This window comes from Vulpes vulpes, chromosome 14 (genome assembly GCF_048418805.1).
Source record: "Vulpes vulpes isolate BD-2025 chromosome 14, VulVul3, whole genome shotgun sequence".
NCBI classification, from domain to species: Eukaryota; Metazoa; Chordata; class Mammalia; order Carnivora; family Canidae; genus Vulpes; species Vulpes vulpes.
Genome location: NC_132793.1, coordinates 48,534,561 through 48,556,997, shown reverse-complemented (window position 1 = coordinate 48,556,997; position 22,437 = coordinate 48,534,561). Strand labels below are relative to the sequence as shown.

Genomic DNA, 22,437 nt, shown 5'->3' with positions numbered 1-22,437 from the left:
AATAAATGAAATTTATTACTGATATTTAATGGAGTTTAGAATGCTTTAGGAATTATTAGAAAAACTAAATGCTGTTTTTAAGATTTAATGTCAGGTCACCGAGCCTCACGAATCACAAGTCCCTCGTAGAAGAAGATCCCGTGACGGAAAAGTCAAAGTGCAAGATTCACCCATGGGTGTGCTACGTCCTGATCCTGGGATTCTGTGCCTTTTGGTCAAACTGTCAACCCTGAGGTCTTGATCCTCCTCCCAGCCCTAAACCTCTCAAAGTGCAGTATTCAAGACAAAGGGAAATGTATCCACTTCTGCTTCAAACTGTAGGTTCTCATCAGGCTCCAGAACAAAGACTTCATGAAGCAACAGATACATCTCTAAGGGTGTGGTACGCCGAGACACTGTTAGAAAGGAAACAGACATCACACCTCCCGACGACCTGCTACCGATAAAGGCAGAAACACGCTAGGATAACTTCAACTAAAAAAGTGGACGTCTAAGACTGAGAAGCCTCCCTTAGAGCCACACCAGGCTCTGGGACATGTCCTCTAGCCCTCTCCTGGCCTCCTGACCTCAACTGACACCCTGTTGCCTGGCTCCCCGGGGCCCCATCCCCTACCCCCGCCTACCTACAGTTTGTCTCTGCATCCACCCCTTGGCATCCTCCCACCACCCTGTTGAACACCCTGAGCCACACCAGACCTCTAACCACCTAGGGTCACAACGCAATGGGTAGTTAGTCCCATCTCAGACATAAAAGGTACCCTCTGGGAAGGGGCGTGGAGACGGGGGTGTCTAAATCTGGATGATGCACACATTAAAAAAAAAAAAACTAGAAATTTTATCAGCTCAAAAGAAAATTAATTGGGGGGACTGGCAATCTCATCACGATGGGGTAATTGTGCTCAACATGGCATTGCCTAGCAACAGAAGGTGCAGGCGAATCCCAACACCGGGGTGTAATGAATCACTCACTGCCTACTGCTCACAAATGGCAATTTATTAGGAAGATACTCACATATGGTTCAATCTCCAACAAGACTTCAGAGAATTCTACAGACTCATATTGAGAGAAGCATCAGGTATTTTTTTGCCAACAGCCAGGCTCCAGAACAAAGACCGTTCCTATTTACCTGGCTGAATGTACGCTTTGTTTGAAAACAAAACCCAACCTGGTCTTGACAGCCTTGCTCCTGACATTTTGTTTTGGCCATGCTCCAACGTCTACGGCTTCAGGTGCGGTTAATGAACGTCACAAACACGGGATGGTAAATATGACTGACGACGGGATAATCACGGTGGAATGAAAACCACTTTGGGAGACCTCCAAGAGACAGCCCAGTCTGCCCTAGGATCTGCATGCTGCTCCCAGCAAGTGTTGTTTTGAAATAAAAGTATAAAGAGTCCACCTACGAGCGAGATCTGTGTCTGGATCGTCTGTTGTTGGGGTCTGCCTGAGTTTTTTCCTTTTGTCTCCTTAATACAGCTTCCCACTGAGGCGCTGAATCAACCATATCGTTCTCCTGCCGAATTCTGAAAGACAAGACCGTTCATCTCAAGTTAACATTCGCACATGCAGTGCTCTATTTTTCAGCTCATCCTAAACTTGCTTTTAAATTTTTTTAAAAAAATTATTTATGATAGTCACAGAGAGAGAGAGAGAGAGGCAGAGACACAGGCAGAGGGAGAAGCAGGCTCCATGCGCCGGGAGCCTGACGTAGGATTCGATCCTGGGTCTCCAGGATAGCGCCCTGGGCCAAAGGCAGGTGCCAAACTGCTGCCCCACCCAGGGATCCCCCTAAACTTGCTTTTAAAAGTTAAGAAGTCATCAAAAAAAAATACATGAATAAAAAATTTAAAAAGTTAAGAAATTATTAAATAAGTTATTGAAAAGCGATTAAGAAACTGAAAATTATTTAAGAAGTGATTTTATTAAAATCACTTAAAGCTAGAATGTATTGATTGTATTAACATATCCCTAGCAGGTATACACACGCATACATACGTGTGCTAGAATATTAACACAAAAACACAGATACTAGTTTCAGGCTTTTATCTTTGGCTTACAATTTTCTAAGAATAGGCATGTCCAACAATAAACTCATTTAAAACATAGTTAAGTCTGCTACAGGGTTGATCTTAAATCATGAAACTAAGTCTTTTAAAACATACTGATCAAAAAAAAAACCATACTGATCAAAATAACAGTAAATAATCTTACTTGAAATGTTCTTAAGAATTCAAATTGTCAGAGTTTTCGTGGACCACAGGTGCCATATATAATCCCCCCTCCCTTTTTTTTGAGAAGGGGGTGGGGAGAAGGAGCAAGGGGGCGAGAGAGAATTCTGCACAGGCTCTGTGCCCCGTGTCCCCACCCTGAGGTCATGACGTGAGCGGAACTCAACAGTCCAATGCCGAACTGACTGATCCCTCCCATAATTCCCATTTTTAAAAAATATTTTATTTATTTATTCATGAGAGACACAGAAAGAGGCAGAGACCCAGGGAGAGGGAGAAGCAGGCTCCCTGGGGGGAGCCCGATGCGGGGACTTAATCCTGGAACCCTGGGGTCACACCCTGAGCCCAAGATAGGCGCTCAACCGCTGAGCCGCCCGGGCACCCCTATAATTCCCATATTTAAGAAGGAAGAGCAGAAGTAAGGAAGCCAACGGTGGTGCACGCTGCCAGGCCCGCTGGGTGCTCAGGGCACTCGGGGACGCAGGGATGGAAGTCAGGGACTGCTGTGTCGCACAGCAGTCCTGTGTCCTCACAGGACAGTGTTTCCAGAGCCACTCATTTCTACAGGTAACCTACAGATTTGGGCTTTTAAAGTGACCTCTTGCAGTTCTTGGGTACTGACGCCCCAGTCTGAGTGTCACGGTGCCGTCGGGGCCCAGTGCTGGGGTCCCTGGAGCGCGCGACAGCGGCTCCCACCGTGAGCAGCAGGGCTAGGCGTTCTGGAGGACCAGGGAAGGCGCCCGCTGGAGGCCTGGCCGAAGGGGACGCACCAGGCGGCTGTGAGCCAGGAGCATTGCTTGTGGAAACCAAACACCTGCTGCTTGAACATTTAACCTCTGACCCACACAAGCGCCTCAGGGGGCCGCCCTCCGGGGTGAGCAAGCAGCGTGGAGCCACAAGGGCATCGGCACCGAACCGACGACGGGAGCACGACCGCTTCAGAACCAAAGTGCAAAGGGCAGACAAGGCTGCAGACACCTGTGCTCGGAACAGGTGCGCCTGGAGCGGCCGTGGCTCTGGGTGGGCTGCAGACGCCCCCCCACACGTAACCTGAACACAATGCAACGCGCATCCTAGTAAAAGGAACAGCAGCTGCTGGGTGAACCTCTCTGTAGCACCGTCCGAGCCCTTCGAGCTGTTTCTTCACTGAAGCTTTCATCTCCTAGAGGCTGTGGCACAAACACCTGGACCCACGGCCCAGCGCCTCACGGAGTCAGCCTGCAGCCCGCGGCATGCATGGAGGGCCGGGAAGGCAAGTCCACGCCATGGGCTGGGGCACCAGGAGCAGGTGTGGTGCCAGGACACGGATGCCGTGAGGTCCCAGTGACTCGTCCTTCCCCCAAACAAGCGGTTGCACTGGAAGCTGCCCCGTGTGCATGCGCGCGTTTTTGCAGCCAGAACCACGGGTTAGGGCCCTGGGACACCGCCGGTCATTCCACATGGGTTAGGGCCCTGGGACCCCATCGGTCACTCCCCCCAGGTTCAGGGCCCTGGGACCCCATTGGTCACTCCCCATGGATTAGGGCCCTGGGACCCTGTCGGTCACTCCCCGTGGATTAGGGCCCTGGGACCCCTTCGGTCACTCCCCCCAGGTTTAGGGCCCTGGGACCCTGTCGGTCACACCCGTGGATTAGGGCCCTGGGACCCCTTCAGTCACTTCCTGCGGGGTAGGGCCCTGGGACTCCTTCGGTCGCTCCCCCTGGGTTTAGGGCCCTGGGACCCCATCGGTCACTCTTGGTGGGTTAGGGCCCTGGGACCCCTTCAGTTGCTCCCCATGGGTTTAGGGCCCTGGGACCCTGTCAGTCACTCCCCGCGGGTTTAGGGGCCTGGGACCCCATCGGTCATTCTTGGTGGGTTAGGGCCCTGGGACCCCTTCGGTCGCTCCCTGAAGGTTAGGGCCCTGGGACCCCATCAGTCACTCCCCACGGATTAGGGCCCTGGGATTCCATCAGTCACTCCCCGAAGAAGACACAGGTGCTGGGTGCAGAAGGGACAAATGAACACAACCGTGCTCAAGCCTCAGGAAGCAGCAGTGACTATCCTATGCTGAGAGAAACACGGACCGTTAAGCACAGGGTGCCCCCATACCAGCTCTGCTGCATGTCCCTATCCCCAGGGGTGGGAGAGCCAGAGCTGCTTTTTCGCGCCTCTCCTGCTGCACTTTGATTGTGACGTAGGGACTGACATTCTGAAGGATGAAAACACCAACATTAATACCTTCTAAAAAGTCAAAATGTCATAGGACAGGTAGGCATGAGAATGACAAGGGGAAAAAGGAGTCTGCTGCTGGTTATAGCGGGGATGTGCTCATTTCCAAATGTTGCATTTAAAGTGAACCTCAAGGGCTGCCCGGGCAGCTCAGGGGTTGAGCGTTGCCTTCAGCCCAGGGCGTGACCCCAGGATCCTGGGATCGAGTCCTGCATTGGGCTCCTGCATGGAGCCTGCTTGCTTCTCCCTCTGCCTGGGTCTCTGCCTCTCTCCCTGTGACTCTCATGAATAAATAAATGAAATCTAAAACCAAAAACCAACAACCTATGTTTTCTCTTGAGGAGGACACGTGACATGATGAGCACTGCGTGTTATACAGCTGCTGAATCACTGAGATTCTGAAATGAATGATGTACTGTATGTTGGTTGACTGAATTTAAATAATAAAGCAAACACCTCTATGTTTTCTCTATTTATATTTTACCTCCAAGCCAGTGCGACACACTGAAAACCACCTCTCCCGTTCAGCTCCAGCACAACGGTGCAGACGACTGCTTCATCGGCCACTCCACCGCTCACAATAAGCCGGCGGGTCCCAAGTGACTGTGGACCTGTGTTTCTCATCTACTCATTCATTCCTGGATCGCCTGCTATAAACTAATTTTCATCTATTTTTTCAGTAATTTTTCTTCCCTGGGGAAATTTACGTTGGTTCCAGGCATCTGTCGACCTCCTCCCTGAAGACCAGTGAGCAAGAAATTCATTTGCTTTTCCCAACCTACCCACATTGTCGGTAAATCATTCTCATTTGCCCTTAAAAGTGTTTCTGTCTCTTCCACTTATTCCTTATGCTCTCCCTACAAAGATGCGCTACCTCTGGTGCAAATTCCCTTCAAAGTCTGTTTTCTTGATTTTGTGGCCTGCGATGCCCTCACTCAGTAATCAGACAGCACTGCTCGGTGGCTGCAGCTCTGTACTCCTAGCGTCATCTGTCAACTCTGGTTATGCCCTGCAAGCCCTCAATCATCTGCATTCAATACCTAATTCTTGATCGGACTTATTCAAGTGGAAATCAGGAGCCCTTGCAATCTGTACTACGGTGAACACTGTGGCTTTGCAGGAACCGCCCTCTGCAGACCCACAGATTTCACCTCGTTCGCAGCCCCCACTCAAATCAGGGACGGGGCAAGGAATGCTCACAAGGAAACCTAACGGCTCTTTTATTTTATTTTTTTGATAAATTTATTTTTTGTGTTCAACTTGCCAACATATAAAATAACACCCAGTGATCATCCCGCCAAGTGCCCCCATCAGTGCCTGTCACCCAGTCACCCCCAACCCCCGCCCTCCTCCCCTTCCAAGACCCCTTGTTCGTTTCCCAGAGTTAGGAGTCTCTCATGTTCTGTCTCCCTTTCTGATATTTCCCACTCTTAAAAAAAGAAAAATGAGAGACTGTGGGACGTATTTCATATTTAAAATCCTCTTACCCCAATATTCAGATGTACATTCTAAAGACATCTAAGAGCAGGAAGAAACGCTACCAACACTTGAGGGACAACGGATTCGTCAGGAACACTGAGTTTTTGTGGAAGGGGGCAGGCCCACTCACAGATGTATGGGGGCTCTGGGTACACGGAGCGGGCTGGGGGCTCACTGAGCTGACAGCATCACTCATGCGGGCACGGTCTGCCTCCGCGGCCCTCCCGGCCTCACCAGGTTGCAGGGCACACACCATCCCCTGTGCGGCCCGGAAATGAAGACTCGGCCAGGAGACCAACCAGCCACACCGCTCTTCCCTGGAGGTCACGGTCACATCGCCGGCTCCCTCCTCCTGTGCTCTGTTCTATTGTGTGCACACACATGCATGCACACGCACGCACAGAACCCCACATACGTAACTCACGTGTTGGGCCACACGTGCCCCAGGATGAACGAAGGGAGAGGCCCAAGTGGTCCTGCTGCCTACTGCTTCCTGCCGGCTCCCGGCTCCCACCTGAAGCCTCCCATTTCTCTTGCTGCTGTAACCGTCCCCCGACTGCAGCGCGGCTTCCAAGTACGGGGCAACTTCCCCCTCCCCGCCCAGATCTCCACACCTCAAAGCCCCACAAGCCTAGCAACCCATGGAAGCTGACAACCTAGGAGTCCACTGGCCCTCACCTGCGAGCACTCATGGCCCGACTGCCTGTTTTCATCAATAGCACAAAGGATATTTTGCAGCCTCATTTCTTTGAATGTTAAGGGTATTTCATTAAGCCCAAGGTATTTTAAGGGGAATCTTGGCTTGTGAAAGGTTTCACTCAGATCCGACTCCTTCCTTGGTTCTCCGTGAACGTAGACCCTGGACGCGTCCAGAGCCAGGCCCACAGGCTCAGACCCAGGGACATGGGCTGGCCTTCTGACCAAAATTCTAACTGGTGAAAATGGACATAATTGCATTTTCACACAGCCCATTAGCTCCATACTGCCTTGTACTTGGGAGGTTCCCAAGTTGATGAACTTAGTAGGACCGACTGCTTCACAAATCAGCAGAGCAACGTAAATCATCTCCAAAGAAAACCGAAGTATTTTACTGGTTAATCCTACCAGTGACCTGGACGCTCAGTTTCATCTCCCAGAATCCATCCATCCTTCACTCTTTCGATCGTAACGACCACCGTATAAATGTTTGGGGCCACAGACCCTGTTACCAGAAAGCCCTACACTTGGAAACAGAGAAGTTTACCTACAATTTCCTGAGCCCTCTAATAGAACCTGCTGATGAATCAGAGAATAAGGAGGCCTGGTCGGAAAACCAAGGCTGTAAAGGCAGGGAGGTGGGAGCAAGGAAGAGGAGACAACAGGAAAGTGAAGGAGCTGGCAAGGGTGGAGGCAAGGGGGGAAAGGCCCAGAAGAGGCCCGACTTCAAGGCCAAGTGTCAGACCACGTGGTTCCATTGTCAAGCGCTCTCACTTTCTAGGTTTCAAGTGAGCTTTACCATGACCCCCCAGACAACAGAGGTCAGCGTACACCCCACCTTAAGGATGAGCATGCTCAGGACTAAAGCAGTTTCAAGGGGCACCCGGGTGGCTCCGCGGTTGAGCATCTGCCTTTGGTTTAGAGCATGACCCCGGGGTCCCAGGATCAAGTCCCACGTCGGGCTCCCTGCGTGGAGTCTGCTTCTCTCTCTGCCTGTGTCTCTGCCTCTCTCTCGGTCTCTCATGAATAAATAAGTAAAATGTTAAAAATAAATAGAGCAGTTTCAAGAGTTGCCCAAGGTCAAATACCAGGACACAACAGAATGGAGGCCCTGACCCACATCCTTGGGAGTTTTTTCTGATGTTTCTCTGGCTCCTAAATGGAGGCAGAACTCGAAGACAAGAAAAAGTAGGAAAAAGTGGAGAGAAGCTAAGAAAAGAAAAAAAGAAAGGAACTGAGTGACGAGAAACAACGTGACAAAGATATAAAAGGGAGGCAGGAGGACAAGGATGAAGATGAAGATACGGGTAGGGCTGTGACGGGAGAATGAGCCTTTGTCATCTTAGATGTCACAACAGCAAAGGGTGCTGCAACTCCCAGCTCGTTATAAAAAAGAAAATGAAAAACTGTCCTTTCAAACCTGTAAACCTAGAAAACCATAGGGCAGCCGTCCAGATTGTAGAAACAGTAAAGGAAGAATGACTAGGATGGAAGGTGTGAAGACAGACATCAATGGCTCACCAGGCAGAGGAGGAGGTTGAGCCGTCTGGCTGCAGGGACGGCATGGAACGGGGCACAGGAGTCATCTGGCCATGGGTACCGCATGGAAGGGGGCGCAGGGGCCATCCAGCGCAGGGACCGTGTGGAATGGAGTACACAGGGGTCCTCTGGCCATGGGGACAGCGTAGAACAGGGTGCAGGGGTCATCCGGCCACGGGGACCGTGTGGAATGGGGCACGCAGGGGTCGTCTGGCTGTGGGACTGCATGGAATAGGCGCAGGGGTCGTCTGGCCACAGGGATGGTGTGGAACGAGAGCAGGGGGCATCTGGCCACAGGGACCACATGGAACAGGGCGCAGGGGGCGTCTGGCCACGGGGACCACGTGGAACAGGGCACAAGGGTTGTCTGGCTGCAGGGATGGCGTGGAACGGGAGCAAGGGGGCGTCCGGCCACGGGGACCATGTGGAACGGGAGCAGGTGTGAGCACACAGCCAACAACAGGGCCCTCATGCATGTAGCCCCTAAAGCTCTGGACCCAAAGGTCGGAGAGGACGTGTTTACCTACAGTCACACTTTTCTAGATAGGAGGAGAATCTGTTACCCGCTCTTGGCTTTGTCTGTGTCGTTGACGGGGGCACGGCATCCGTGAGAGGAGGAGGGGGCACTGAGGGATCTTCCCGCAGGTCACCGTGCCTTGGGCGAGGCGCCTGGGGTGACCCCGGCCCCTAACTGGGCTCCACAGAGAACGTTTCCCAAGGAGATGACCCCTATGTGGCATCTGCGCTCCTGTTGCCCAGGCCTCCCCACAGGGCCCAGCGTGTGCCAAGGACGAGGGCTGCAGCAGCCGCAGGACCCTGGGTCACGCCAGCTGACCACCTCGTTTTACAGACAGGGAAGGACCCAGAAAAATACAGCAAGCGGGCCAGGCTGCCCCCTGGGGTGGTGGTGGCTGCCGACACCTCCTGGCCCAGACGCCTTGGTCGGGGAGGTGCTGTCCTCTGTAGCACCAGGGCCGACAGCGGCCCCCTGCCCAACCGGGACGATCAAAAACATCTCAGGACATTGCCCCGCATCCTCGGGGGGGGGGGGTGAGGCACGGCAGACGTGCCTCCGGCTGAAACCCCCAGCCAGACACGGAGGCAGCCGGCACCCCCGTGCCCCTCCTACGTGGCGCTGCTTCTTGAGTAAGTACTTGGGGAGTACGGAGAGCTGATGGCCGTGTTGTCATCACTAAAGCCGGTCGCATACCAAGCTCTCAAGGCTGAGCCCTAAAGAATGAGTCTTGATGACAGGAGCCTCCCGAGTGTCCCCATGTATGTGCCGCATGTGAACGTAGACACCTATGTTCACGTACACGTATGAGGCGCAACCACGAAACCCGATGCCATGGGTCTCCCGCTTTGGCCGGACACGACACGGTACCGTCCCACACAAAGACGGTTCAGGGAGAAATCCGTCAAGAAATGGTCAAATTCTTACCATCCCCACACAGATTCCCCGCAACGTTGTCCCTAAATACAGATCTTCTTAATTAACAAGAAGGGACGCTCGCTGTCAAGTTATTTAATCATCTCGTTATCTGAGTTGTGCAAAGCTGTGGCTCCCCGACCCCGGGCTCCAGGCCCCGCAGACCCAGAGCAGACAGTGGGGCTGAACCCCGCGCAGCCCGGGCCTTACCTGTGTCGCTTCTTCCGGTGCTCTCTGTGGGAGCTCTCGGACTCGCTGCCGCTGCCGCTGCTCGTGTTGCAGCGAGAACGGGACCTGCACACGGGACACACAAAGGAAAAAGCCCACATTTATGACAAATGGAAACACTTCAGGGACGCTCGCGACAGTTCATCAGGATGAGCCCTGCAGTGACACCAGTGACCCCAACCTGGGGAGCCCATGACCCTGACCTGGGGAGCTGCTGACCCTGACCTGGGAGCCTGTGACCCTGACCTAGGGACCCTGTGACCCCAAACGGGGGAGCCACTGACCCAACCTGGGGACCCCATGACTCCTACCTGGGGAGCCCGTGACCTCGACCTGGGGAGCTGCTCACCCCGACCTGGGGAGCCCTGTGACCCCGACCTGGAGAGGCCGTGACCCCGACCTGGGGAGGCCATGACCCCGACCTAGGGACCCCGTGACCCTGACCTGGGGAGCCCGTGACACTGACCTGGGGAGCTGCTGACCCCGACCTAGGGAGCCACTGGCCCCAACCTGGGGATCCCGCTGACTCTGACCTGGGGATACTGCGACCCCGACATGGGAAGCCCCCGACCCCGAGAGCTCCTGACCCGAGGAGCCGCTGACCCCGGCCTGGGGAGCCGCTGACCCCGACATGGGGAGCCTGTGACCCTGACCTGGGGAGCCCCCAACCCCGACCTCGGGAGCTGGAGCCACCCCCCACCACATTGAGGTGGTCACACACCCAAGTGAGTCTGTGACGACCCGTGATGGCAGATGAGGGCCAACATCCCGGGCTCCCCCAAGGGACACAGATGCAGACTCCTGGTGGCTCTGTCACACGGGGAGCCCCGACCTGGTGTAGCACATGCGGCCACACCAGCCGTCCAACAGGGGGCAGCTCACTTCCCTCCCCGGAACCACATCCTGCGACTGGCTTTCCTGATGCACAGACGCAGAAGGATGCTGCCATTCCAGAACCATCTGTGTGTGGGGGGGGGAGCTCCCGCCTCCTCCCACCTCCCCCTACCTCCATCCCTACAAGCCCGGGGAGGGGACCCTGAGAGAGGGAAGCCCCAGGGCTCCTGCACTGTGCCGTACCCCTACTGGGATGGGAAGGGCCACGCCCCTGCCACCTGGCGGCCCGGGGAGCACCCTGCTCAGCCAGCTACTCCTCAGGGTGGTCGTGGTTCCAGTGCAGCACGCTCCCGAGCAGCCTGACTGGGACAGGTAACCCCTGTGGCCCCCTGGGCTACACGGACGCAGGAAGAAGGAGAAATCGCTAAGGAGGAAGGCTGACGACCACCTGCACCATCGGAAAACGCGGATTTCTTTTATATTGACCTGAAAGTGTCAGTAAAGCACCAAAATCCCCACTCCTGCTTCCAGTCTGAGGAGCGCTAGCCTGCCTCCCACTCCCTGACCCTCCTCCCATTTTTCTCATTATGATTTCTCTCACCTCCTCCTCTGCTTTAGATCCGAGTCTTCGCCACTGTTCTGGGCCTTCCTGCAAAAAACAGAGTAAACGGAGATGTTAAAGGAAACGGGAAACCACCAAGGGGGTGAGGACAGCACAGCAAGGGGAGTCTCCCTTCAGTTAAGGCACGTCATCTGTGACCCCACGTGCATCACACAGCACACCCGGGCGGGGGGCGGGGGGGGGCATGACACCAACTGGCCTCCGGGAGCCAGGAGCCAGGGGGGCCGCAGGTGGCCCATCGACGATGGCACATGTGTCTGGGGGGCCATGCAGCCAGCCGTGGGCTGTGCGCCATTCCTGGGCCGCAGCCCTGCTGGGTCAGGCCCGCCGTGACCTGTCACTGCTGCCCGTGCAGATGCTGTCTCTGACCCTCTGGCCTCCGGGTCCCTGGACTGTGACTCCAGTCACTTCCGCACAACAGCCCAGCAGCCCACAGCCTCCCAACGTGGGTCTGTGGCTCTGTCCACACCCCTGAGCGGCTGCGATGGGGCCTCCTGGTGGGGCCGACCACCCGGAGGAGCCCAGCTGCTGCTCGGACCAGGGGGCGGGATGGCAACAGTGACTCCCTGTGCAGAGCCCGAGCTTCCAGGGAGTCTCCGTCCCTGAGGATGAGCCAAGTGCACGGACACCCACAGTCCTCAGGGCAAGGGGCCCCGAAGAGGGCACGTGATGGCACAAGCACTGGGTGTCACACTATCTGCCAGCAAACTGAATTTAAAAAACAAACAATAAACAATGGAATTCCATCCTCTTCAGTTTTACGATTTTCTGAGAGATAACTGTCGACTTTTCCACGTACCTGTAGGTCACTTCCCTTCTTTGTTCTTACCCCAAGTCTTCATCCAAACTCTCAGAACTGCGAAAAGCCTCCTGGCTGGGTTTGCGAGGAGCTCCCCGACCTCTCCCAGCGCCCGAGCCCTCCCCCCCACATCCGGACCATCTGCCCCAAGCCGGAGCCCCGCTGCGTGCCGGCACTGCCATCACTCCCTTCTCTAATCTCTGGGAGTTTCCTGCTGCTTCTCTGCAAACGGAGCCTGTACCTGCAGGCCTCATGACCGCGGGTTCCAGTTTGGAGGGACACATCTTCTACTTACTAACACAGAAGGTCTGCCCGGCAGGTATTTTATTTATCTTTTCTTCTTTGGGAGCTGGGACTCCCCAAAATAATTTTGGCACCTGTAATTACCGTTTTTCTGGGCTTAGAATCCTGAATTGAAGAGGGTCTCCCCTCAGCATTTTGAAGACAGCGCTCACCACCGTCTGCACTGGCACTGCTGCCAGGGAGCCCTGCCATCCTCCTGACTCATCGACCCTGGTGCACCATGAACTTCTGTCCTCATGTTCCTCCCTCACTCCTCGGAGTAGTAAAAATTCTCTTAACCTATGATGTTTTGAGACGTAATGATAACGGATCTCGCTACGCCGAGTGCTTCTATGACATTTGATCGTTCGCTCTGGGATATTTTCTTGTATTATGTCTTTAACAGTTTCCTCATCTGCATTTTCTTAGCAATTTGATTACTCAGATGTTTGATATCCAGGTTTGATCACTGTTTATCCTCACGTCCATGTACCTGTTTTATTTTTGTTCTACTTTAGGGGTGATCTCCTAAAATTTATCTTCCAAACCTTCTACTGATTTATTTTAAATTCCACCACCGGGATTTGAAGTCTAAGAATTCCTGCTTGTTCGCCTCTTCTTCAGATTTTCTCTTTCTCAAGATCATTGTACTTTTAAGACATTTTTTCTTTCTTGCATCATCTCTATTCCTGTGGGTCCAACATGCCTGCTGCTGTGTGTTTCAGCCTCTGTCTTCCCAAACATAGAAGCTATGTTCAAACGCCCAGTGGCTACGGCTCTCTCTTCATATTTAAGATGTAGGCACTGGGATCCCTGGGTGGCTCAGTGGTTTGGTGCCTGCCTTTGGCCCAGGGCACAATCCTGGAGTCCCGGGATCAGGTCCTGCATTGGGCTCCTGGCATGACGCCTGTTTCTCCGTCTGCCTGTGTCTCTGTCTCTCTCTCTCTCTCTCTCTACCATGAATAAATAAATAAAATCTTAAAAAAAAAAAAAAGATGTAGGCATTAAAAAGCCTGGAGTCTCTGGACGGTGCAAGAATATTACCTGATGGTTTCACTGCAGAGGTTGGAACAGAGGGCCATGCATGGTGTCAACCGCTTCCGTGGAGGATCCTTGCAAAGTTGGTATGTGCGTGTCTCTTCTCTTGGATCCGTGTTTTTTACGCTGCGATTCTCGGAGACCCAGACCTGGCTTCCCGCTCAGGGGTGAGGAAGGAAGGGAGTTCTCCTGAGTCTTCCTACGGCCACAACTTCTCCGTCTCTTTCCTCTGGAAGTAACTTCCTCCGAAGGTAACTGTCTTCAGCGGAGGCCCAAGAAATGCTGGCGTTTCCCCAGCTCCGTCATGGCCTGATCTTTGCACCCCATCTATACTCTCTCCAGCCTCATCGTGGTCTCATTGGTTCACTTACAGCCTTGAGATATTTGCATTTTAGCCAAGAGCCAATCTACATCCAGACTTACAGCCAACAGTCCCTGTGAATCCCACACGTGGGCTTCTCCAAGATGCCACAGACGCAACATGCCCAGAACCATACTCACCGCTGTCCCTTCCCGGCCTGTGATGCCCCAGGGGTTCCCGTTTCAGCGCATCACACTTCAAGTCTGGATTTCATTCCTGACGTCATCCGTCCTCCTCCCATCTTCTCAAACCTCCCAGTCCTATTGCTGTTACCTCCCAACGGGTCTTACCACCACCCACCTCCTTAAATCCCCGCCTTGAAATCATCGCCGTGGCCCAAGCTCCCATGAGCCTTTGCCAGGACTCACATGGCAGCCGCTGGCTGGTCCCTGTTTCCACTGCGGCCTTCTTCCACCTTTTCTCCACAGGACGGTAAGGCTCCTCTTCACACAACACAAAAGCAAGAATCTTGCAACCAGTCCCTCTTCTAAAACCTACTGAGTCTGACAACCCAAATCCTCAACAAGGCTCAGGTGCCCTGAGAAGCGTTTCTCGTGAACGTTCCCGCTCCCTCCCATCCCCAGGTCTCTGCATGCGCTGGCTCCTGCACCTGTCTTCACCGGTCCACCTCAGATGCCAGCGCAAGCATCCTGCCCCCAAGCGCCTTTCCCTCAACAAAGCTTCCCACAATCGTGCTGTGCTACCTGTACAGGTGCTTGGGTGGCAAAGTCATCAAGCAGCTATTCTTGGGACACACGTGCTTTTCTGTACACCTGTTAGCTTTCAGCAAAAGCTTTTTCTTACGCCCCTAAGCACCACGTAACTCCCTCAGAAATATATAAAAGTTATATAAGCATGTGTGCTTTTGTAGGATTCATACAAGAAGATAAAGCAAGACTGCCCAGGCAGGGCACTCAGGGCGCTCTCAGCAGAGATGAGCAGAGCACGAGCGTTAACGCTTCCTTGCTGCATGGGGCGAAGGCTATGCCCCCAAACACGCACGCTCAGGAACTCGTGACATCAAGGGACGCACATACACAGATGGACGGCTCCGTGGCTACGGGGACACAAAGGTTCTCTTCCCCTGGACTGTGCAGTCAAGGTCCCGTAGGCACTCTGCACAATCTCTCGCCGTGTTTCACAGGAAGCAACAGACAGCAGCATCTCAACATAGAAGCGTTACGTCTAGATTTCAGAATGTACAGGCTCCAAACCGTTTTGAGCATTTAGGTCGGGGAAAAAATAATGTGAATTTTAGTATATTTTAGCAAAACTTGATAAATTCATTTTCAAGTATATTAACATCAAGATGACGATCCGCTCAACATGTGCAGTTACTGTATTTGGGGGTAGCTATCAGGATACACTAGTGACGAGGGACGAAAGACTAGTGGACGAAAGATAAACCTACTCAGCAGTAATGAGGCAGTGCCAGACCCTTGGACCCAGCGACTGCCACTGCCCACACCCCCTCCGCACACGCACAGGGTCACTGTAAGGAATTCCCAGGGGCCTGCCTGGCTGTAGGGGGCCGTCCAGGTTGGACCACTCCTTGACGGAGACAGCAGGAAACCTCTCCGCCTCCGTTATCTAATGACTCACTATCCCTGCCTTCTACAGACGTACAGGCCTGGATCCAACCATGAGGGGCCGTCACCTGCGTATCTGCCCCCCTGCCCAGTCTCTGTTCTCCACTGGTACTCGGCCCCATCCCAACCCATCGGTCATCTCCCCTATTCCTTCAAGCCTGAAGCCTGACGACCGTTCTCAGGCCCCTTTGCCAGCGGGGCTGCACCTCCAGAGGCGCTCAGCTGCCCCCTTTCCTCCTGCCTCCAGGTCTCAATCTGGCTGCTGACACCCTTGTGGCGCCCACTGTGCACGGCTGAGTGCAGGGGCCCCCAGCGGCATCAGCAGGAGTCCTTGCAACAGGGTGGTACCTGCGGCGACACTGGCAGGGCCAGCCCAGAGGCAGGGACAGCCTTGATCCCCCAGCCCAGGGGCAGACGGCACCCAGACCCTGGGGCACCTCCCTGCCTCTGGTGCCTCAGCACTTGGAACACGGTGAGTGTCAACTATTATCATGTCTGGGGGGGTCAAGACGGAGCTGCCCCTTCAGACCTACGAGGGGATGGGGTCACCGACCTCTGTCCTGCACCATCATCAGAGGACCTTGGGGACATGGGGGCCGGTTTGAGAAAGCCAGGGTTGAGACTCCAGAAACTGGCAGAAGGCAAACGACATGAAACAGGGAGAGACCAGGGAGCACGTGTCCACAGGGGCAGAGGAGACAGGAGGGCGGGGGCTAACGGCACCTGAGGACACCGTAAATGTCATGCACGGCGGCCCGTGAAGGTCCCCGGGCAGCACAGCCCTCGGGACGGAGGAGTGGACGGAATTCACCCGCAGGATTTCCAGGTCTTCTCTGGCACCTGCCGTGCTGCCCGACCCACTGAGAACCCAGAACTCCTAGACGTAGACTGTTTTCTTTTGTTATCTTAAGTCTGTGCAGATATAACCAGGAAAACCACTTTACCTGCTGGGTCAATGTAACAGGACCCATTTCCCTGTGTTTTCAAAGGGGTTTTACTCAAGTTTGTACGACATCCTTTTGGAGAACAGGGCGCTAAAGCCTCAGCTAAGGTTCACCTGTAAGCTCGTCCTCTCGGGTCACGACAGTCACCATCTTTTATATGTAAAAATACACCCAGATGTGTATCACGTATGTCACGTTGCACAGACGACACAACAGACATCGTTAAAGATACAGATGTAATGCAGGACCTTTAGCTCATTGGTCTTCGTTGTTGTACAAAAAGCAAGTTTCCGACCAGTATTTTATGAAGTTCTCTGAAACCCAGGATGTCTAAAGAGAAATCCTTTGGGATCTCTAGCTCATTTTACCTGCCCCTGCCCCCCCAGGAAAAAAATCATCTGTCATCTTAGGAGGACAGTCATGATATTCTGAGGATAACTCGACACAAAAATGTGCCCGGGACCCGGTGCTCCTGCTGAAAATGCAAAACCGAGGGGCAATGTTCAGCTCACCTCCTCCTCATCGGCTGCACGGAGTCATCGCTCCCACAGGACGGGTTCCGGCGGCGTGCGGACAGGAACTTCGGGGATTTCACGCGGTCCCCAGGGGAGTTGTAGAGGCCACTGCAGCAGAAGAGGGATGGTCAGTGACACCGCAGGGCCTGGCGGGACAGACCCCCGGTGTTCCTGCTGCCAGAGATGGGGAGCTACTGAAAGAAGAGGGAGTGAGGTCTGGCGAATCAGATCCTGAGTCGTTATCTTTGGGGACGGGCCTGTCACTGACCCCCGATGGCTGGAGCACACCAACGATGGCCATGACGATGATCTGCGTTGGTGACAAAGCTGCCTCCTCCAGGCACACCTCCACACTACGGGCAGGCCCCGAGGTGCCATCACCCGGCCACGTGACAGGAAAGCACGCAGAAATTGGGGACGCTTAGCTGGGGGCCCAAGTAAGGCGGCTGTGAAGGGGAGGACTCAGGATCCGAAGCCCTGAGATGTCGTGTCTGTAGTCGCCATACCCCGTGCCACCACGGGTAAGGCGAGTCTGCACTGGTCTGCGGGTGTGGACGTGGAGAAACTATATACGAGGATGTTCTTCTGGAGCCACTATCCAGGAGAAGCTGTTCAGAGCCCTAGAGCAGCGGGGTCGCCATCAACGGGTCCTGCCCAGGCCTAGACAGTCTCGGCCCAAGACCTGGCCTGGCAGCGTCCCTCCCCAGCCTCACGCAGGGTACATCCCGGGCACTCCGACTCCGAGGGCCTGGGCCCAGGATGTGGGGAGCTGACCACCCGGCCCACGGCGGCACCACCCCCCGTGACGGCATGCGGATGCCACTCCCTATGCACGGCACTCACACATCCTGCTTCTCTCCTCTCCTTTACAGAGACACTCCCTGCTCCTTACCTCTGGGGCCCATTTTCATCCCACGGCGCCTGAGATTTGCTTCTTTGGGTATCAGGGCTGTTTTCATTCTTTGCTTTCTTAAAGCTTTAATTCAAAAAAGGAAACAAAAAACATGGTAAATAAATCACCTAGAGAATAAAAGTTAACTCACATGTTTACTTCTTCCACGAAACCGTTGAACAAATGTCTTAAGAACACTTTTTTTTTTTTTAATTTTTTTATTTATTTATGATAGTCACGGAGAGAGAGAGGCAGAGACACAGGCAGAGGGAGAAGCAGGCTCCATGCACCGGGAGCCCGATGTGGGATTCGATCCCGGGTCTCCAGGATCACGCCCCGGGCCAAAGGCAGGCGCCAAACCGCTGCGCCACCCAGGGATCCCAAGAACACGTTTTTATTTATACCCATGGCTCATTCCACAGAGAGCACGAAGGGGCTGCCTGAAGACATTCCACGTCTCCAGCAAGTACTTTTGGGCTCCCCTCCACCTTCTTTTTTCTAATTTTATTGCTTTCGGTCAACAAAAGCCAGGTCATCTGTTGTTAAGAAACTTTGAAGAGAGGGGAGCCCGGTGGGCTCCGTGGTTGGGTGTCTGCCCTTGGCTCAGGGCATGACCCCAGGGTTCTGGGATCGAGTCCCGCGTCAGGCTCCCTGCATGGAGCCTGCTCCTCCCTCTGCCTGTGTCTCCGCCTCTCTGTGTCTTTCATGAATAAATAAATAAATAAAATCTTCTAAAGAAAGAAAACAAACATTGGAGAGAGTTCCGCTGTGCGGGACAGGAAAGAACAGCAAGTGTTGAGGCAGGAAGAGAAGAACGCAGACACGGAAGGGCAGCTCCTGAGGCTGGCTCCCTCTGGACTCGGGCCTAAGTCCCTGCAGGCGGGTCAGCTCTGCACAGGTGACCCAAGGCGACCTTTCCGGGCCCCCAGCGCCCGCCAGTCTTGGCTCATCTTCCAAACCAGAACGACTTCCAAGTGCTGCTTCCTGACCCAGTATCGTCTTTCTGCACTAGAAGGTCAATGCGACTGGGCTGCTAGTGGACCCCAACGAACTGCTTCGGACACGCAGAGAGACGCAGAGGAAGGGACAGCCGTGGGGGCAGGAGCCGTGGGCGCATCACCTCTCATGTCCCCGGAGTTGCAGCCTGAGGACAAGGCGGAGCAATGGGACTTTCCAACCATGTCTAACCCTGGCTTCTGAAGCATCCTCTAGGGACTGTCCTCGCACATGGTCATAGCAGGGCTCTTCACAGCAGCCGACCAAGGGGCAGAGGGCAAGCAGTGAGGCCACTTCCCACAGGGGCACACGGGCCGTATCCCGGTGTCCTGCACCCGTACAGGGATTCCTACGCGCCTACAGAACCACGGACCTGACAAGGGCCCCGATTCCTCGCACTGGCATACAGCAGGGTCACGTTTTAGTTTTTGACGCCCGTTACTTGACTAAACTTGACCTTTCGGAGATCAAACGCCCCAAGTAACATCTTTCTTGTGAAGTAAGAAGAGGTAATAAGTACGGGGGACACGCAACAGGGCAGTAGAAAGCGTGTGTTTAAGCGTGTGTTTTCCTTCAGATAGAAAAAGGGAAAGGAGGACGGGGGTGGAGACACTGGGCAGCAGACAAGAGGGGAACTGGGGGCAGGTGAGGTCGGAGGTGCCGCCTGCGCCCTGAGCCCGAGTGGGGAGCCCTGGGCCCCTCGGGCACCGCCCCCATCAGCCAGACGGTAGCGGGGGGACTGAGCCCCCCCCCACCACACATGGGCCGCTGTGCTGGGAGTGGGGTGGCCAGGGGGCCACCAAAGGGCATGCAGAGGCGAAGGCCGCCCGTGAGTGAACCCGGAAGGGGCCACCCGGAGCTGGACAGGGGGCAGCGTAGGCGGATCCCTCGGAACTGTGCGCCTGAACCATCTGCAGGAGGTGCCAGGCTGTGTCCGTCCACGCAGCCCAATCCGGGAGGAAGCCACCGCCGACCGCGGCATGGGGAGCGGGTGACAGCAGCAGCGCCGAAGTCCTGGCCTGGAGCATGGTCACTGCGGGGTGTCACCTGCTCACCACCCGGTGAGTGCGAGGCCGCCGTGGGGCCCTGAGTGCTGCCCCGAGCCTGACGGGGGAAACACGGGCGCTGCCGTAGCTGACGGGACCAGGGCCACACATGTGTGGACATGACCTGGTGACACCAGGGAGGCTGGGGCGGCTGGGCCAGTGGGTGCGCCAGCGGGCGGCATCCCCTGAGGCCCCGGGTCGCCGCCAGTGCCCTTGGGGTGACCGGCAGCGCCCTCAGTGCCAGCCTGGAGCCCCTGGGCCTGGGCCCCTCCGGCGGCGGGTGGGCCTGCGAGGCAGCCGTTCAGGGTGCTCGGGGACCTGAGAGGGGGCCTGAGGGGGGGGCCAGAGAGGGGACGTGAGAGGGGACGAGAGAGGGGACCTGAGGGGACCTGAGAGGGTGCGTGAGAGGGGGTGTGAGGGGGCCTGAGAGGGGGCCTGAGAAGGGACCTGAGGGGGGATGTGAGAGGGGGCCTGAGAGGGGGCCTGAGAGGAGGCCTGAGGGGGGGGCCAGAGAGGGGACGTGAGAGGGGACGTGAGAGGGGGCCTGAGGGGACCTGAGAGGAGGCCTGAGGGGGGGCCTGCAGAGGGCTTGAGGGGACCTGAGGGGGGGACCAGAGAGGGGACGTGAGAGGGGGCCTGAGAGGAGGCCTGAGGGGGGGTCCTGAGGAGGGATCTGAGGGAGGATGTGAGTGGGGGCCTGAGAGGGGGTCTGAGGAGACTCGGAGAGCGTGGACGGCGCCTGCTGCGCTACCTGGGCGCCCACTGACCTTTTCACTGGTGCAGGTGCAAGAACCCTGGCGGCTCCTCCGCCTCCTCCGTCCTCCGCGTCTGCCGGCCCCCGGGAGGCGCCCTGCGGTCCTAGCAGCGAGGGGGGAGGAGGGCACAGCGGTGAACTCGCGCAGAGCAGCCTTGGCTCGGCCGGCAGGCGACCGCCAGCGGGTGGGCCCCTCGGTGGGCCCCTCCTCCTCCCCCTCCTCCTCTCCCTCCCCTCCCCCTCCCCTCTCCCCCCTCCCCTCTCCCCCGTCCCCCTCCCCCTCTCTCTCCCCACGGGCCCTGGAGACCCCGGCTCTCGCGCAGCCCACAGCTGCGGCACCGCCCCTGGCACCGGGCTCCCACGGCGGCCTCCCTCCCCCCTCCGTCCCTCCCCCAGGAGCCCCCGCCCCGCGCCCCCCGCGCCCGCGGCCCCGCGCTCAGGAGCCGAGCCTCGCGCCCGGGCACTATGGCAGCCGCTCCCCTCGCGGGGCCTTGACACAGGCCAGTGTCGTTCCGTCCGGGGCACAGCGCAGCGTGGGTCACGCGTCCGCTTCACGGAACCCACGCGGACCCCCTGTGAGACGAGGGGCGCCCCAGCACGGCGACCCCGCCCGGCCCCAGCCCCGGACCGGGAGCTCCGCCGACGGGAGTTCGCAGACAGTCCGCACCGGCCCGACCCCGTACCTGTGCGCGTCCGCGCGGGAAGCGCCGCGGCCCCAGGACGTCGTGCGAGCAGCACCCCGCGCCCTGCACCCCGCGCCCTGCACCCCGCGGGCCACGAGCGTGGGGAGCGTGGGCCGGGGCGCTGGGCTCCTGGGCTCCTGGGCGGGCCGTGCGCGCCGCCCCTCTGCGCGCCCTCCCCGAGAGCCCCCCCAGCTCGGCAGGGCCGCGGCCGCTCGCTCTGGAAGCCGCGAGCTCCTCCCGTGGCGCGGCTCGGCGACCCACGTGCACGGCTCTCAGGCACAGAGACACTTTGCGTTCAAACGGCAGCCGAGCCTCAGACACGTGTGGCTCTCGGTTTGACACGTGTCAGCCCAGATTACATTTCTGGCTTTATTATTTTTTAAAGCTTTTATTTATTTATTCACGACAGACAACGAGAGAGAGAGAGAGAGAGAGAGAGAGAGAGGCAGAGACGCAGGCAGCGGGAGAAGCAGGCTCCATGCACCGGGAGCCCGAGGCGGGACTGGATCCCGGGACCCCGGGGTCACACCCTGGGCCAAAGGCGGCGCCAAAGCGCTGGGCCACCGGGGCTGCCCAAATTTCTGGTATTATTTACATGTTGCCCATGCTTTTAATTTACATGCCTTTAATTTAATTATCCCGGGCAAGGAGATAAATATGCAACATTAAGTGAGAAAAGACATATTTTGCAAGTGACAGTGTCTTACTCGGTTATATGAGGGAAAGGACAAAGAGCCAGTAAGTAAAGCAGGATTATCATACATAAATGATTCATTTTAAGAGCCCTCTTCTCTATTCTAGACGTTTAGGTTAAGTTTCATGCCATTTATTCCCATTTTCTTACCTAGACTTAAAAAAAAAAAAAAAACCTAGATCTGATGCTGAAGGCAAATAATCAGGACAGATTGTAACTATTCCCAACACAATTACGTATTACATTTCAGGAAAACTAATCTGGTTATATTACCGAACCCAATGCAATTTATCAGGGAAAAAAAAGATATTCATGAGTTAAGGAGAAGCTAGTAATTGGAAATGCAGCTTAGCTCTAGTTGTCACGCCGATGATACATAGTCACTCTGCCTTGGTCTCACCGACTTTACGGCACTATGGAAAAAATGACAAAGTTTAACAGGTCCTGACATAACATTTTCCTAATTTCACAAATTATGGTCAAATAGGAAAATTTGGCAGAACAGCCACTCATTAAATCAGGTAAAACAAAACTGAATCTTGAAAGACAAAATTTGGAATAAACGACTTCTTCAGCA

General features: G+C 55.5%; 1 protein-coding gene across 2 annotated transcripts in view; it reads right to left on the bottom strand.

The window, feature by feature from the left end:
* EPB41L4A (erythrocyte membrane protein band 4.1 like 4A) overlaps nt 1–22,437 on the bottom strand; it is a 176,910-nt gene that overhangs the window by 18,652 nt on the left and 135,821 nt on the right. For both annotated transcript variants that reach the window (XM_072736581.1, XM_072736582.1), the window contains 6 exons: nt 20,497–20,587; nt 17,688–17,771; nt 16,793–16,903; nt 11,247–11,294; nt 9,794–9,877; nt 1,408–1,527 (listed from right to left, as the gene is read on the bottom strand). In XM_072736581.1, coding sequence (XP_072592682.1) covers nt 1,408–1,527; nt 9,794–9,877; nt 11,247–11,294; nt 16,793–16,903; nt 17,688–17,771; nt 20,497–20,587 — 538 coding nt within the window. The remainder of the gene's footprint in view (nt 1–1,407; nt 1,528–9,793; nt 9,878–11,246; nt 11,295–16,792; nt 16,904–17,687; nt 17,772–20,496; nt 20,588–22,437) is intronic.